This window comes from Lacerta agilis, chromosome 6 (genome assembly GCF_009819535.1).
Source record: "Lacerta agilis isolate rLacAgi1 chromosome 6, rLacAgi1.pri, whole genome shotgun sequence".
NCBI lineage: Eukaryota > Metazoa > Chordata > Lepidosauria > Squamata > Lacertidae > Lacerta > Lacerta agilis.
The window spans coordinates 81,540,499-81,555,075 of NC_046317.1; the positions used below are offsets into that span (position 1 = coordinate 81,540,499).

A 14,577-nucleotide genomic window follows, 5' to 3' on the forward strand; every position below is an offset into this window, starting at 1 on the left:
GATCCAGTATGGCCTAAACCAGGGGTCCCCAAACTAAGGCCCGGGGGCCAGATGCAGCCCAATCGCCTTCTAAATGCGCCCCGCGGACAGTCAGGGAATCAGCGTGTTTTTACGTGAGTAGAATGTGTGCTTTTATTTAAAATGCATCTCTGGGTTATTTGTGGGGCGTAGGAATTCGTTCATTTTTTCTCTCTTCAAAATATAGTCTGGCCCACCACAAGGTCGGAGGGATAGTGGACTGGCCACCTGCTTAAAAAGTTTGCTGACCCCTGGCCTAAACTATGGTTAGGTATGACCAATGGTCAGGGATGATGAGAGCTGTGGTCCAATAGCTTTTGGAAAGGCACAGATTAACCACTCCCAGTTTATTGAAACAAGTCAGCTTCATAAACCACGGTTTGAAGTTTGGTTGTTTCTGTAAACCAAAGCCAAGACTAACCACAGTTTGCCTAGGTTCAGTCATAACACTAAACTGCAGTTAGTTAAAACGGAAGTCTCTGATCTCCCTCTCATGGCCATATCAGGAGAAGGTGGCTTATTCATATATTGCTAAGCCACAGAGTTATGTCTAAATGAGGCCAATGAATTACATGGACTGCTTATTCAGACTCCATTTAAAATAACTCCCTAGTGTGTGAACACAATCAACATGTGTTTCTAAACATGCATCATCACCCATGCCCACATGTCAGGGAACTGAGCCCTGGATCCTCCTCTTTAATTAAATCAAGCTTGAGTCCTATTCAGATCGACCCATATGCATTCACTAAATGCAGAATGGTTGTCAGAATAGCGTTGCCTATATATGGCTTGCTTCCTGAGATTTTGGAAAGACAGCAATGATTGAGACTGTATTCTCCCTACTCTATTAAGAGAACCAATTTATATTCTATTGTGTTTGTGGCGGTGAAGCTACCAGCACCAAAAGGCTGAGCTGGTGAAGCTGCACGGCGTGTTCAGTTGCTCTAGAAACTGAACCAGCTTCTGTGAGAGAAGGGAACATTGTCATTTTAGGTTAAAACCTCTCAGGGTAGAAGACCAGGAAGAGGTCCCAGGACACAGAAAAAGCCAAGGGAGATAGAGGTCAGAGGTGAGAAAGGAGGGTCGGTGAAGAAGGGAGGCTGCAGAAAAGAATAGAGGAGAAATGGGACTTTAAAAAGAAGGGGCAGAGAGGGAGGTCTGAAGGGATGTCAGAATGCTTACGATCAGGAGGGGCCTTATTCTGTGAGCAAGAGAGGGAGAGGAGTGTTAGGGAGGCTGCGTAAGAGACAGAGCAGCTAAAGGAAATGGGACAATGGAAAGAATGCTTTGGAAAGCAGGAACCAGAGAAAGCAAGGAGTGGTGGCAACATGGAACTTAAAAAAGGAAGAGCTCAGATGAAAATAGAATTGGAGCTGTGCATATTACTGATATGAAGGATGTGAGTAGGCAAAAAGGGGCCGAGGACTGTGGGGAACACAGCAAGTCTCCTGTCTAGACCTGAGAAGGAAATTGAACCATTTGAGCTTCTCCTATCACTGTGACATGGTGTCCTGGCAACCCTGGCGAGGCCAAAACACAAGGGAGCGGAAGTACTTTGGGATGGGGAAGGCAAAGGGCGAAACTGAATTTCACTTCTGTTTTGGACCAATCATCCAGTTATTGGGCTGTATGCTTCTAGTGTAATATCCCAAAGGAGCTACAATGAAATGGGAAAAGTATGAATGAAGACAACAGTTTGGGATACAGTTACTGTAGTTCCTTTATGCCAGGGGTGGGGAACCTGCGGCCCTTTGGATGTTGCTCAACTACAACTCCCATCACCCCGGGCCATTGGCCATGCTGGCAGGGGCTGATGGGAGATGGAGTCCAGTACCTGCAGAGCCACAGGTTCCTTCATCCCTGCTTTATATCATGAGCACTGTCATTTAATTCTTCTGAATTTGCACCTGCATACATTACATCAGCACATAAAGAGTATAGGATGCCTCCCTGCCCCTCAGTATCCTCAGGCAACATCACATTGGGGTACCCAGATGGACAGGACCACCTGTTACCAAAACCTGAAGCTCTTAAAAAGGGCGGAAGTCTCCAATACCACCCAGAGAAACCAAGGCAGAACGCAGAAAGGCTAAATTCTTAGATTTGCAGCTCTACTTTATCCAGGCCTCACAAGCTACCTTTCAACAACACACAGGCTTCTTTAACCCCGAGAAAACAAACCCATTGACAACACCGAGCAGAATTAACTGTTTTATAGAAATGATCACAGCAGATGAATGAAGAGTGCGACGTTACTCTGCCGATCCGAATGATTTGTTATTTACAAAACGCAGCCAACAGTGCGATCTCCCTTGACCTCATTTCACTTCGTCTGACTGATTAGGACCACATCGGGGATGTCTGGCTGTCTCAGAGAGTGTCACAGTGAATGGTTGCTACGGTGGGTCAGAGGAGTCAAGACTTTGAACTTGGAAGAGGGGGAGGGGGAGAGAGAGAGAGAGAGAGAGAGGAAGGCAGAAAACAGACACTTTGTAATCCTAATCCAGGGCTGAAGTGCAAGAACCGAGTTCCTCCTCTATTTCTAATCAGATTTTGTAGGCAAAGATCCCCCCCAACAAAAATCTTCAAAATTAACCTAAGTGTGGATTAACATGCATATATGGTAAAGATGAGAATTTTTAAAAGAATTATTTCATTCCCCATTGTGGAATCCTCCACCTTCCATCAGTTTGCAGAATTACAGATCAGCATCTCATTGATATGTGCTTGCAGCAAGATAATTCATGCCCAGGATTATTCAGCGTGGCTCAGTTACCTCTTAACACACTTGGGCTCTTAGCTTTACAAGGAATCAAGTAGCCTTTTCACTACTCTTTCCAATGAATGCCTAAGAGTGGGGAAGGGGTTTTAATTCTCCTTCGAGGTGGTATAAGAAACCTGGGCGTAGGAGTATTTTAGATTAATTGATCTGGGGTAAAAAAAAAAGGGGGGTACCAATGACTACATGCATTTAAACATCAAACAGGTGGAAGACGACAGGTACAAAAATCCTCTACTGGGGTAGGTATTTCAGTCCCTAAAGAGACACATACACATTAATCACTAGTTCAAGAAGAGTTAAAAGTTTTTAAGAGCTTGGGTTCCACAGTATCAGATGATATTGTCATTGTGATAAACGGCCTTGGTCCAGTATACCTGAAGGAGCATCTCCACCCCTATCATTCTGCCCGGACACTGAGGTCCAGCACCGAGGGCCTTCTGGCGGTTCCCTCGCTGCGAGAAGCAAAGCTACAGGGAACCAGGCAGAGGGCCTTCTCGGTAGTGGCACCCGCCCTGTGGAACGCCCTCCCACCAGATGTCAAAGAGAAAAACAACTACCAGACTTTTAGAAAACATCTGAAAGCAGCCCTGTTTAGGGAAGCTTTTAATGTTTAATAGATTATTGTATTTTAACATTCTGTTGGAAGCCGCCCAGAGTGGCTGGGGAAACCCAGCCAGAGGGGCAGGGTATAAATAATAAATTTATTATTATTATTATTATTATTTAGGAAGCCGTGTTAGAAGCAGGCAGTGCTTCTTTAAGGCTGCACTCTTGTTCATACTTACCTGGGAGTAAGTCCCATTGAAGTCAATGAGGCTCACTTCTGAGTAAGTGGTTGCACTCTTCTTAAGAGAGCCAGTGTGCAGCTCAACTCTATGCACTTTTATTCCCCGGAGGTCCCACTGGTTATTCATAGGGCTTACTCTCAAGTAAGTGCATAGTACTGTTGAGTAAAGCAGACACTCCCTAACCTCATTATTCATAGCTTTTTTTTTTTTTTACCCACAGACTACCGGTAATTCACCTCTACAAAAAGCAAAAGGAATATTGAAAATTCATATATTGAATAACATTGTAAACTGAGCCCTAACTTCAAAGTGCCAAGGAATCATTTAAAAGAGAACAAATTGTTCCAAACAGGAAACTTTTCCTGTGTGTCATATGAGACTTTCTCTTCCAGCAGAAGGTCGAGAGCAGATTCTTATCCCCCCCCCTTTTTGTTATACCTATTTCTATACTTTTTCCAGTGCCTATCAAGTTTTTTTTTTAAAAAAAAAAGTTTTACTTTCTCAGATGTAGGTGGGGAAGATGGGTTTGGAAGTCCACTCGTTTTTTGTGTCGAATGAGAGAATCACAAAAAAATTACCCATATTATCTGCAGTATGGAGTTTGCTCCAATCAAGATAGATTAGATTCAGTAATAATAACGTTAAGATAATCAGCCAAAACAGCTTTGTACTAAAATATATGAATGTTTGGGTTTATATGGAATCTATGTTTAAGTCCTGTTTGAGTTCCAAGTGCAGAGAAGCATGCAAGGTTTCTCAAAATAGCAAAATATAGCTGAAGAATTTTCGGACCTAATCAGTTAAACTCTCAAGTAGTATATGCTGCTGTTAGGAGCCCAGAAATAGCAGAAAAAGCCAGATATTCTAATATATTGGTATTAATAGGTAGTGGTCCCATTACCTTCTATACAACTGTATAAAACTGTTATTAAAAAAGGAAATTTGCTTTGTTAGGAAGACCATAGCCTAACCACTGTAACATACTTTACAAGATTTTAAGATTGATGCAAAATACTTGGAAGTAGGTCCAAATGATTTTGATGGGGCTTACTTCCAAGCAAGCATGGAATACAGTATGTACAAATTTCAGCCCACTTATATTTTGCCAATAACTCCCAGAGGCAAAGTCCCATACAGTTTAAAATTAAAGCAGATTCTAGCCCTAAATTTTTTTAAAAAAATCCGTAACACATAGAACTGTTGGGTTTCTGAACAGTCTGAATATCTAGATAGAACATGTTAAGTTTTTAAAATAAGACTTTTCCTTTTGAGCCAGACTAGGGTTAATGTTGTTGTTCAGTCGTTCAGTCGTGTCCGACTCTTCGTGACCCCATGGACCAGAGTACGCCAGGCACGCCTATCCTTCACTGCCTCTCGCAGTTTGGCCAAACTCATGTTAGTAGCTTCAAGAACACTGTCCAACCATCTCATCCTCTGTCGTCCCCTTCTCCTTGTGCCCTCCATCTTTCCCAACATCAGGGTCTTTTCTAGGGATTCTTCTCTTCTCATGAGGTGGCCAAAGTACTGGAGCCTCAACTTCAGGATCTGTCCTTCTAGTGAGTACTCAGGGCTGATTTCTTTGAGAATGGATAGGTTAATAGCAAACAACAAAAATGAGAAATTGTCTCATGTGATTTAATTCCTACACAAACATTTTTAAAGAAACTGCATATCAAAATAAGTTTGCTGGGATTATTCCCTTCCTCATTTCACTTTGGCCTCTAAAGAACTAAAGAATGTATATATTTTGTATTTTGAAAGCAGTTAGTACTGATGCTAACCCTTGCGGGTCAAATTGCCCTGAGTATCACTACTTCAGAGGTGAGAAATGAATTCTATTTGGATTAGCAGACAACTAAATTAACAAGACTGCCTCCATGTCAGCCAAAACATCATTATGGCTGATTAGCTGAGAGAATAAGGGACTGAAAATAAAAGTGATGAATTTGAGACAGAAAGAAGAAGAAACCATGCATTGAGGGACATGGAAATCTGGCATCCTGTTACACAGTAGACTTAAGTCCCACACATTTTTTTTAATGAGTTGGGAATTTTCTAGCAGGTGAATAGTCCAAACCCACAGTTTAAAGATCAGGAATGAGATTTGGGAGGTGGGCGGTAGAGAACCCATCTTAATTGCTGCGGTATTAAGAGAGATAATCAAATTTTCTATGGACATTGATCTTTTTCATTTACGGAAATCGTTTCAGCCTACACCTCCAATAGGAGGAGAAAGACCCCTCCCACAATCATTATTAGGGAAACGATCTGCTCTGTCTGGGAGTCTAGCTAGCTTACCACCAAGGGCACCAGCACATTCACCAGTAATGAGGATATCAGGATCATTTCCTGCTTGGATCTTTTGAACAAGTTCTGTGATTTCTTATTTTTAAAAAAACAAAACTTGCCAAAAACAACAACAACAACAGAAGAGTAGCTGGTAATCATCACAATAAGTGGAACTATCAAAAATATTCCGGCCCCAGGCATCTCCCAACATCAGAGAGTTTAGTTCTTAAGTGTAACATTGCGGAGTGGTAAGGACAATCCCCGACTGTATTTTCGATTTTGTTTTCACCTGTAACTGTATTTTACTGCTTAGCGATTTAGTTCGTTTCTCCCACCCAGGCACATTATAAAGAGATTCTTTTGAAAACTGCCATCTGTGTGTGTGTGTGTGTGTGTGTGTGTGTGTGTCTGAGGTACTTTAAGATACCTAGCCCATAAATACAGAGGCAGAAATCAGGCTATTTCATTTGGTATCACTAGCTCTTAGACAATACATTCAGTTAGCCAGCTTTACAGACACTCAGGGAGTGGGGGGGGGAGGCAACTTTGTCTGACTTAGCCTTTCTAAAGGCTAGACAGAGCTGTAATCTACTTCTCAGACCTAGCGATTACTATTTATAGGCACAAATTCTAGTTCGCTGGACATAACATTTGCATTCTTACCACACACACACACACACACACACACACAGAGGACTAGGTGATGAGACAACTTAATTGCTGAACTATTATCCTGTAATTTCATGGCGGGGTGTGCCACTGCACCGTTCCAGTAACGTTGCTAATTCACCACCGTCCTCTGCTGAGGTTCAAAAGGCATCAGAGCAGCAGCAGCCGATTAAACATTTTGGAGCCAGAACAGGTATAAGAGTTCTGCGCCCTGGATCAGACCAAAAAGGTCGATCTTAAACCCACGCCGCCACCCCCCCCCCAGTATTCTGTTTCCAACCACGTACAGTTTACCCTCTCTCTCTGGGAAACTCGCATGCAGAACACAAGCACCTGGTAGCCAGAGGTAGACTGCTACTCGACACGGGAGCTCGCTTTAGCTACAATGCACAACCGCTTTGACCGCCCCCCCCCCCAATTATGATATGGTCTAATCTTGTTTTTTCCTTCCTTCCTTTTAAAAGGGTCTCCCGAAAGAGCCTTCTGAATCGTTGCAAAAGGCGGGTGCGAAATGCACAAATGCAACCGGAGGAAGGAAACGGGCTCAAAGCTTAGGGGGGTTGGAGAAGAGAAATGGGGATGTGAGGAGCTTGTGTGTGATGGGGGAGAAGGGGAGAAAGGGGGGTCCCGATCTGCAGCGGATTGCAGCAGGGCAATAAACCGCAGGGCAGCCACGGCGGCGATCATAAAAAAAGCGGAGCGCGTCGGTGTGTTGTTCTGGGAGGAAAGGGCTCCCGGGGTTGCTTGCTGGATTCTCCAGCCGAGCATGTGCTTTAAATAGCCTGAACAGGCTGTTTCACCGTCTGGCTTAGGAAGCAGACAAAAGCTCCTAGGGGCGATGGAGCTCACTGGCTGGGATCGCGCGGCCGCTTCGCTCCTCCCCGGCCCCTTCGCCTCTCTCCGAAGGGGAGACCCGGCCGCGCCGCCAAAGCCGGAGAAGAGGCTGCTCACCCGCTCGCCGCTCGCTCTCTCTCTCCAACCCCCCCGGGCTCCGCACCACTCCGGAGGTGGGCTTAACGCACGCGGAACGCGCGGATCAATATTGCAGCGGCTCCCCGGGTCTCCTTTCGGGTCTCTCGCCGGCCGCCCATCCCCCTAACCCCATTCCAGCCGGCGTCCCCTTCCCCTCCCCGGGAGCCTCGCACCGTCCCGTCCCGCCGCCGGCAAAAGGAGAAGGGGCAGCGTTAAGACGGGAGGAAAAGGTGTCGAGTTGAAGTTCAGATCCTGGAGGAAAGAAGCCAAAAGCGAGCGAACTCCGGGACTCGAGAAAAGCAACTCTTTTTAGGTCCCTGGGAGAGTGTCTCCAAATCGCATTTTTGGGAAGCTGAAAAATTGTGCAGGGAAGCACATTACGAGGGGGGGTCCTCTTTTTTTGCAATTGAATAAAGGAAAATAAAACTTTGGGGCACCCGAACACACACACACGCTAAGTGGGGAAACAGAACATACCCGCAAGTCTTAAAATATCTTGGTCTAGTTTTTTAAAAAAACACAACAACCCAACCCTTCGATTTTTTTGCAACGCGAAATGAAATAATTGCCCAAAGCCTAGAGAAGGCGGCGCGTTTGGGAACGCAACGACCCAGCAAAGCCGAGCGAGGAGAGCCCGAGACGCCGCTTCTCCTCTCTTCGGCCCCGAACAAGGCGACAGGAGGAGAGTTTTTGCACACATGCAAATACAGAAAGAGACACGGAATGGAAAGAAGTAGTACTTACTGATCTCCATACTCTGAAACAAAGACCGTTTGCAGTTGCATGTACAGGAGACATTGGGCTGGCTGGCTCCGGTTGTGCTGTTGAGACCCATCAAGTTATACATTTAAAAAGAAGCGGAGAAACAAAGGACGGGAAGACTTCAGGGGTCTCTCCGGGCAGCACAACATAAAGACGGGATCTTCCTTCGAGGGGTTTGGCGGCGGAAGAAGAAGAGTGGGGGGGGGAGGGAATGGGAGGGGGGGCAAATATAATTGATTAAAAAAAATAACCTTTGGAGAGGAAGGAAGGAATGGGGGTGGGGTGGGGGGGACACGCACCCTCCAAAAATAATTTTCACAGGGTGCAAGGGGGGAGGGATTCAAGTTTAGGGGGGGAAATGAGGAGCACTAGAGAGAGGAGATCTCAGCTCTCAGCTCTGCGGCTGGCCCCCTCCCCTCCATTGCCCCCCAGCCCCAGAAGTTCGCGGACAGAGCCGGGTGGGAAAGGGACTTGCTACTTTGTTTCTCTCGCTGTGTGCCTCCCTCTTTCTCTCGCCTGCCCAGGCAAGATCTTAGTAACTCCCTCCTCCTCCTCCTCTTCTCCCCCCCCCCCGCACTCCTCCTCCTCCTGCTGCTGCTCCTCCTCCTCCAACCCCCCCCCCCCCGTCCTTTGCTCCTCATTCAAGTCCAAGGAGATCCAGTTTCATAGGGGAAAGAGGAGGGGGGAAGAGCAGACAGACGGGGTGACGTCAGCGCTAGACTGGTGCTGCCCTTTCCAGCGGGCGGGGCGCGAGCAGCGCAGAGCGAGGGGAGGGGCCGGAGAGAGCCGTAAGGGAAGAGGCGAGGGCGGGCGGGGGAGGTTGGCAGAGACAGAGAGGGAGGGAGGAGACGCGGGAGCCACTGGGCCTGCTACCCAATCGCAGGAGGCGTTTGCCTTTCAGCCCCGCCCTCCTCCCCAGGCTCGGCGCCCCGCCTCTTAAAGGCAAACGCGCCCCGAGCTTTTCCCCTTCCGAAGGTGCCTCTGCGAGGCTCCGAGGAACCGACAGAGGGAGATGGGCTCCTCGCCGGTAGAGCAGCGATAAGGTCCTTATTTGTGCACGGCGGACGAAGCTTTCTTAAGCCGCTCCTGGTGCTCCAAGCGCTCACCCCCGGCGTCAAGGAGGGAAAGTTAATAGATGCTAAGTGATGTGAGCGGTTTGCAAGAGCTGACGATGCCCGGAATTGGGGGTTCTCTGCAAAGTCGGGGTTTTTGTTTTTTGGGGTTTTTTTTTGCACCGCTTCGTAGTTTATGTTAATGAAGCTGGTTTCCATCGGGACTGACCTAGAGTGAGCGAGCCTGTGCGTGTCTTAGAGCGACATTGCTCCTATACATCCTATTCGTGTCTTCTCAGAAGTCAGTTCCCTTGAGCTTACCTTCTGGGAAATGGGTATGGGGCTACGGCTATTGCAGCAGTAGCAAACGAGGCTCTTCGGATGGGCAACCTCCGTCGGCTGGGTTTAGTTTGCAAGGGAGGGGAAGGGGAAAGCAGTCCCGAAAGAGCTTCAGTTGTGGCAAGTCAACAGGCATCACGACCCTTTCAGTAATAAAAAAAGGACAGGTGCAGAAGAAACAGGGTGGGGTGGGGAGATAAATACTGCACTAGCGACCTGTCCCCCGCGGATCCATTTGCACTTGTCCTTATAAAAGCTTTAATAATAATAATAATTTATACCCCGCCCATCTGGCTGGGTTTCCCCAGCCACTCTGGGTGGCTTCCACCAGAATATTAAAATACAGTAATTTATTAAACATTAAAAGCTTCCCTAAACAGGGCTGCCTTCAGATGTCTTCTAAAAGTCTGGTAGTTGTTTTTCTCTTTGACATCTGGTGGGAGGACATTCCACAGGGTGTGTGCCACTACCGAGAAGGCCCTCTGCCTGGTTCCCTGTAGTTTTGCTTCTCGCAGTGAGGGAACCGCCAGAAGGCCCTCTGTGCTGGACCTCAGTGTCCGGGCTGGACGATGGGGGTGGAGACACTCCTTCAGGTATACTGGACCAAGGCCGTTTAGGGCTTTCAAGGTCAGCACCAACACTTTGAATTGTGCTCAGAAACGTACTGGGAGCCAATGTAGGTCTTTCAAGACGGGTGTTATGTGGTCTCGGCGGCCGCTCCCAGTCACCAGTCTAGCTGCCGCATTCTGGATTAGTTGTAGTTTCCGAGTCACCTTCAGCCCCACATAGAGCGCATTGCAGTAATCCAAGGAAGAGGTAACTAGAGCATGATCCTGCTCACCTCTAGCTGTTCCTTTTGCACCCTTTAACTGAATGCAGGTCCTGTATCTTTCTCCCCCCACCCCCACGAAAAAAAAACCCACACCATACATTTAAAATACATATTCAACACATGTTTAAAGCACAGGCCTTCCTCCAAAGGATCTTGGGAACTTCGGTTTGCTAAAGGCGCTAGAGATTGTAGTGCTTGTGATGGGGAAACTACCATTCCCAGGGTTCTTTTGGGGGAAGCAATGTGTATTCAATTAATGCAACACTGCCTCTGAAGATGGTTGGGAAACTTCAGCTGCTGCAGAATTCAGCAGCCAGGTTGCTCACTCGGGCAAGACAGTCTGGAAGAGCATATTACACTAATCCTGGCTGGACTGCACAGGCTGCCAATTAGTTTCTGGGTCCAATTCAAAGTACTGGCTTTGCATGCAGAAGGTCTCAGGTTCAATCCCTGGGATTCAGTCGCTGGTAGGGCTGAGAGAGACCTCTGCCTGAAACTCTGTAGTGCTACTGCCAATCATTAATCTGATTTGGTATAAGGCAGCTTCCTATGTTTCGCATCAAGACTGAGTTGAGTGAAAAGCTGAATGAAAGCTCACGTCACGGGATGTGCATTAGTTTTATGCTGCCGCATGACTCTTTGCTGTAACAACTTGCGTAATGCCCCTTACAAGACACCAGAGTATAATTAATGAGGGCAAGAGGACCTCCTAAAATGGCACATCTTTCAAAAAGAATTTTAAGCTCTTCAAATTATAAAGTATGCATTTCTCTGTAGCCTAGGGATCACATTTTCATATTTGGATGCCATAAATGTATGCATTTTTTTGTCATACAATAACTCACAACCATCATGCAAGTCAAATGTTCAGAGTTCCAAGAGCTTGATACTCATTGAGAGATCTGTTTTCTAAGACAGTTAGCAATGGGCCAACTATGTAGATATGGCTGGCTGGCTGGCAAATATCAGAAGGAATGTTAAATTTAATTCACAGTGGCCAGCTAGCACACCGGAAACTCCTATCTAGCACAAGTGATGTGCTATAGTCCAGCTGTTGTCAACAGCGCTGGGTCACTCTACAGCACTTTGGGTAATATGTGAGAGCCAATCTATGCCTGAAGTAGAATGAGGGTGTAATAAGAATTAAAAGGGGTCCTTCTCCGGGAGGGAGCCCAGACCTCCAACAGACCACAATTGGAAGCCCTTACCGGCTAGTAAAATGACAGAGACCAGACCAGAATTCTAGTGAAAAACAAGGCAGCTAGTTAAGCCTGATCTTTATTACAAGGTGTTGCAACAGGGTGCTCCCCACACACACAGGGGGGAGGAGGAGGGACCCAGAACAAAGGTGTGCCTGCCCTTATATAGACATCTTAAATTGCCCACCCTGGAGTCCAAGACCACCCCCAGAAACATCATATGTGCATCACAGAAAAGGCAGTCTAGAACAGAAATCTTAGTGCGTTATTTATCTCCTGTCCAGCAAGTTATCTGATTGCATTATCTGGGTTTTGACTACTCTTTTGTTATTATAACTACTTAATTCCTGAATCTACGTCACAGGTCACAGGCTCACACCCTGTTCATATCTTGAATGTACCCTTAAGACAGGATTTGTGAGGAAAGAGACAATGGGGAGGTTTCCCATTTTGACCTTGCAGAGAAATATTTGAGGTGAGTTTGTTCAGGACCTAATCTGTGGGGTTTCAGACACGTGGTTTATATATACAGTTATGAACATTTATTTATTTTTATATATGAACTTAAAATTCAAGGGGATAGACTGGAGTGGTAGAATTCTGAGATGAACAGATGAGATGTTATATTTTTGAATCTCCCTGCGTGTGTTATGAATTGTTTTGAGTGGTCTGAAAGTTTATAATGGTTTGATTATATTGTTTCATTTATAACTAGCAGCCACATGCCCAACATTGCTTTGAAAACTAAGAAACCCCTAACCCCCCCCCAAAAAAAACCAGTACTGTTTTGAAAGGTTCAGCCTGTCATCTTCATTCAAAATGGGGTCCATTTGTATCAAAACTTAAGACAGAAACCTGCTAATGGGGTCGATTTGTATCAAAACTTAAGACAGAAACCTGCTCTTGATCTCAGGAACCATTATGCAAAATTCGGTTACAATTATCTTAATGGTTGCCTAAATGCATAAGGAATAGACAAACAAACTTGCAAAATATATAGGATGCCCTGGGAAAAGCAGGATAAGTAACAACCACCGCTACCTTTTACTGTGTTTTTACATTTTGTTGGAAGCCACCCAGAGTGGCTGGGGCAATCCAGTCAGATGGGTGGGGTACAAATAAAAAACAATTATTAATAGTATTATTAATTTAGTATTCATAACATTTTTTTCTGATATTTACTATATGTGAGGAGGTTTTTTTTTTTTAAGGATCCAGTCCCTTACTCACCTGAAAATGAGCCCCATTGGTCTCAATAAGGCTTACTTCTGTGCAGACATATATAATATGGTGGTGAAAATAAGTGTGCATTTAAAAAAATGCAAACTCCCACCTACAGTTTTTTTTTAAGGTGGTACAGTCCAGAATTCTACTGCCTCAGGCTACCAGTTCATTCTGTGTAATATGCAGGTTGGTCAGGGAAGTCACATGACAAGGCGGTCTCTGGATGTTGATGGACTACAACTCCCATCATCCCTGACCAGCATAGCTGTTCCCCACTGCTATAATAAATGCAAAAAAAGGGGAAAGGTTGACAGCTATGCTGACCAGTGGTCATGCTGGCAGGGGCTGATGGAGGTTAAAGAGTCCAGCAGCAGAGGCTGTCTGGTTTCCTACCCCTGGCTTAAACGTTTAATAGGATAGGTTTGTTACGTTGTTAGAGGGTTGCATCTCAACCCTCACCCCAATATCAATACCTGGAGGATAAAGTTCAGGCCTCCACTGGTAGAGAGGAATGCCGCATGGGAAACTGGCATGGGATCCCAAAATGCGCGCGCTCTCTCTCTCTCTCGCTCTCTCTGTGTGTGTGTGTGTGTGTGTGTGTGTGTGTGTGTGTGTGTGTTAGAGCTGTGTGACAGCCTGGTGACAGCCACAGATTGCTGGTTGGAGACATGGGGAGAGAAAGACCGTAGAGAGATCCAGCCTCTTCTTTGCAAGTTTTTTTTTTAAAAAAAATAAATAAATAAACAGCAAACCACAGTTAGCTTGCTCTTAGCAGACAAGTGCACTGGGGACAAAATAACCCCATAAATGATGCCTATCTTTGCACTAAGATTTAGTCCAAAATTATTTCCGTCCACCCTAAGCTGAGAAATAAACCTGTGTGAAGAAAGGCATGTACGGTATAATAATAATAAAAAAATGCTAATGCAAGCTCAGCCATAGCAGTGTGAACAAGCTGCTAAAATACTTGGCAAATCCTGTTACTCAGAGATAAAAAGACAGCTTTGGGTTCTCTTGTAAAAAGAAGGGAATGGTTCCTCCATAATTCTTCATAGCTATGATTTGCTGCTTGCAAATAGTTAAAGGGTCTTTATCTTGCTCCTTCTCCCCAAGAGAACCAACAATGCCAAATGTGCAAAAGTACAAGGTGATTTATTTTTTCAAAGGGCTCATAATGAAATGGCATGGAAAAAACCAAAAATTACTTGCAAGCCTACGGAAATTATGAAGCACCAAGCATGGTCTTTCTTAATGTTAAGTGTGAACTTTCATTGCCTTCCGTGGAAAATGGGATTTAAAAATAGTATTAAACAAGTTTCTAACCGTCTCCCAAGTTTGTTTGGAAACTGGCTCTTGCTGATGAAAAGGCTTTTTTGAACATGAACAGACTTCCAGAAGATTGTTTAATCTTCACACTTTTGCCACCTGACAGTCTATGCCCAGCTTCAACAATACTTGATAATCCGGTGGGGATGAGACGAAAAGTCTTGTATCACAGAGAACAAATGTGATTTAAGAAGCTTAGCAGCTGAAAGGTTGTGAATTATCTTAGGGCTAGAGAGCGAAGAGGGAAACTTACTAGGTGACTCTTAACGGACTCTCAGGTGATGTTCCTCCACCATCCCTCTGCCGCAAAGCTGAACGCCGA

The 14,577-nt window shown here is 45.5% G+C and overlaps 1 protein-coding gene across 2 annotated transcripts in view; it reads right to left on the reverse strand.

The window, feature by feature from the left end:
- PMEPA1 (prostate transmembrane protein, androgen induced 1) overlaps positions 1-8,509 on the reverse strand; it is a 71,748-nt gene extending 63,239 nt beyond the window's left edge. The window contains exon 1 of one of the 2 annotated variants that reach the window (XM_033153617.1): positions 8,266-8,509. In XM_033153617.1, the coding sequence (XP_033009508.1) occupies positions 8,266-8,368 (103 nt within the window). In that variant the 5' untranslated portion in view covers positions 8,369-8,509. The remainder of the gene's footprint in view (positions 1-8,265) is intronic. The other variant, XM_033153616.1, reaches the window with a different exon arrangement.
- Positions 8,510-14,577: the final 6,068 nt, after the last annotated feature.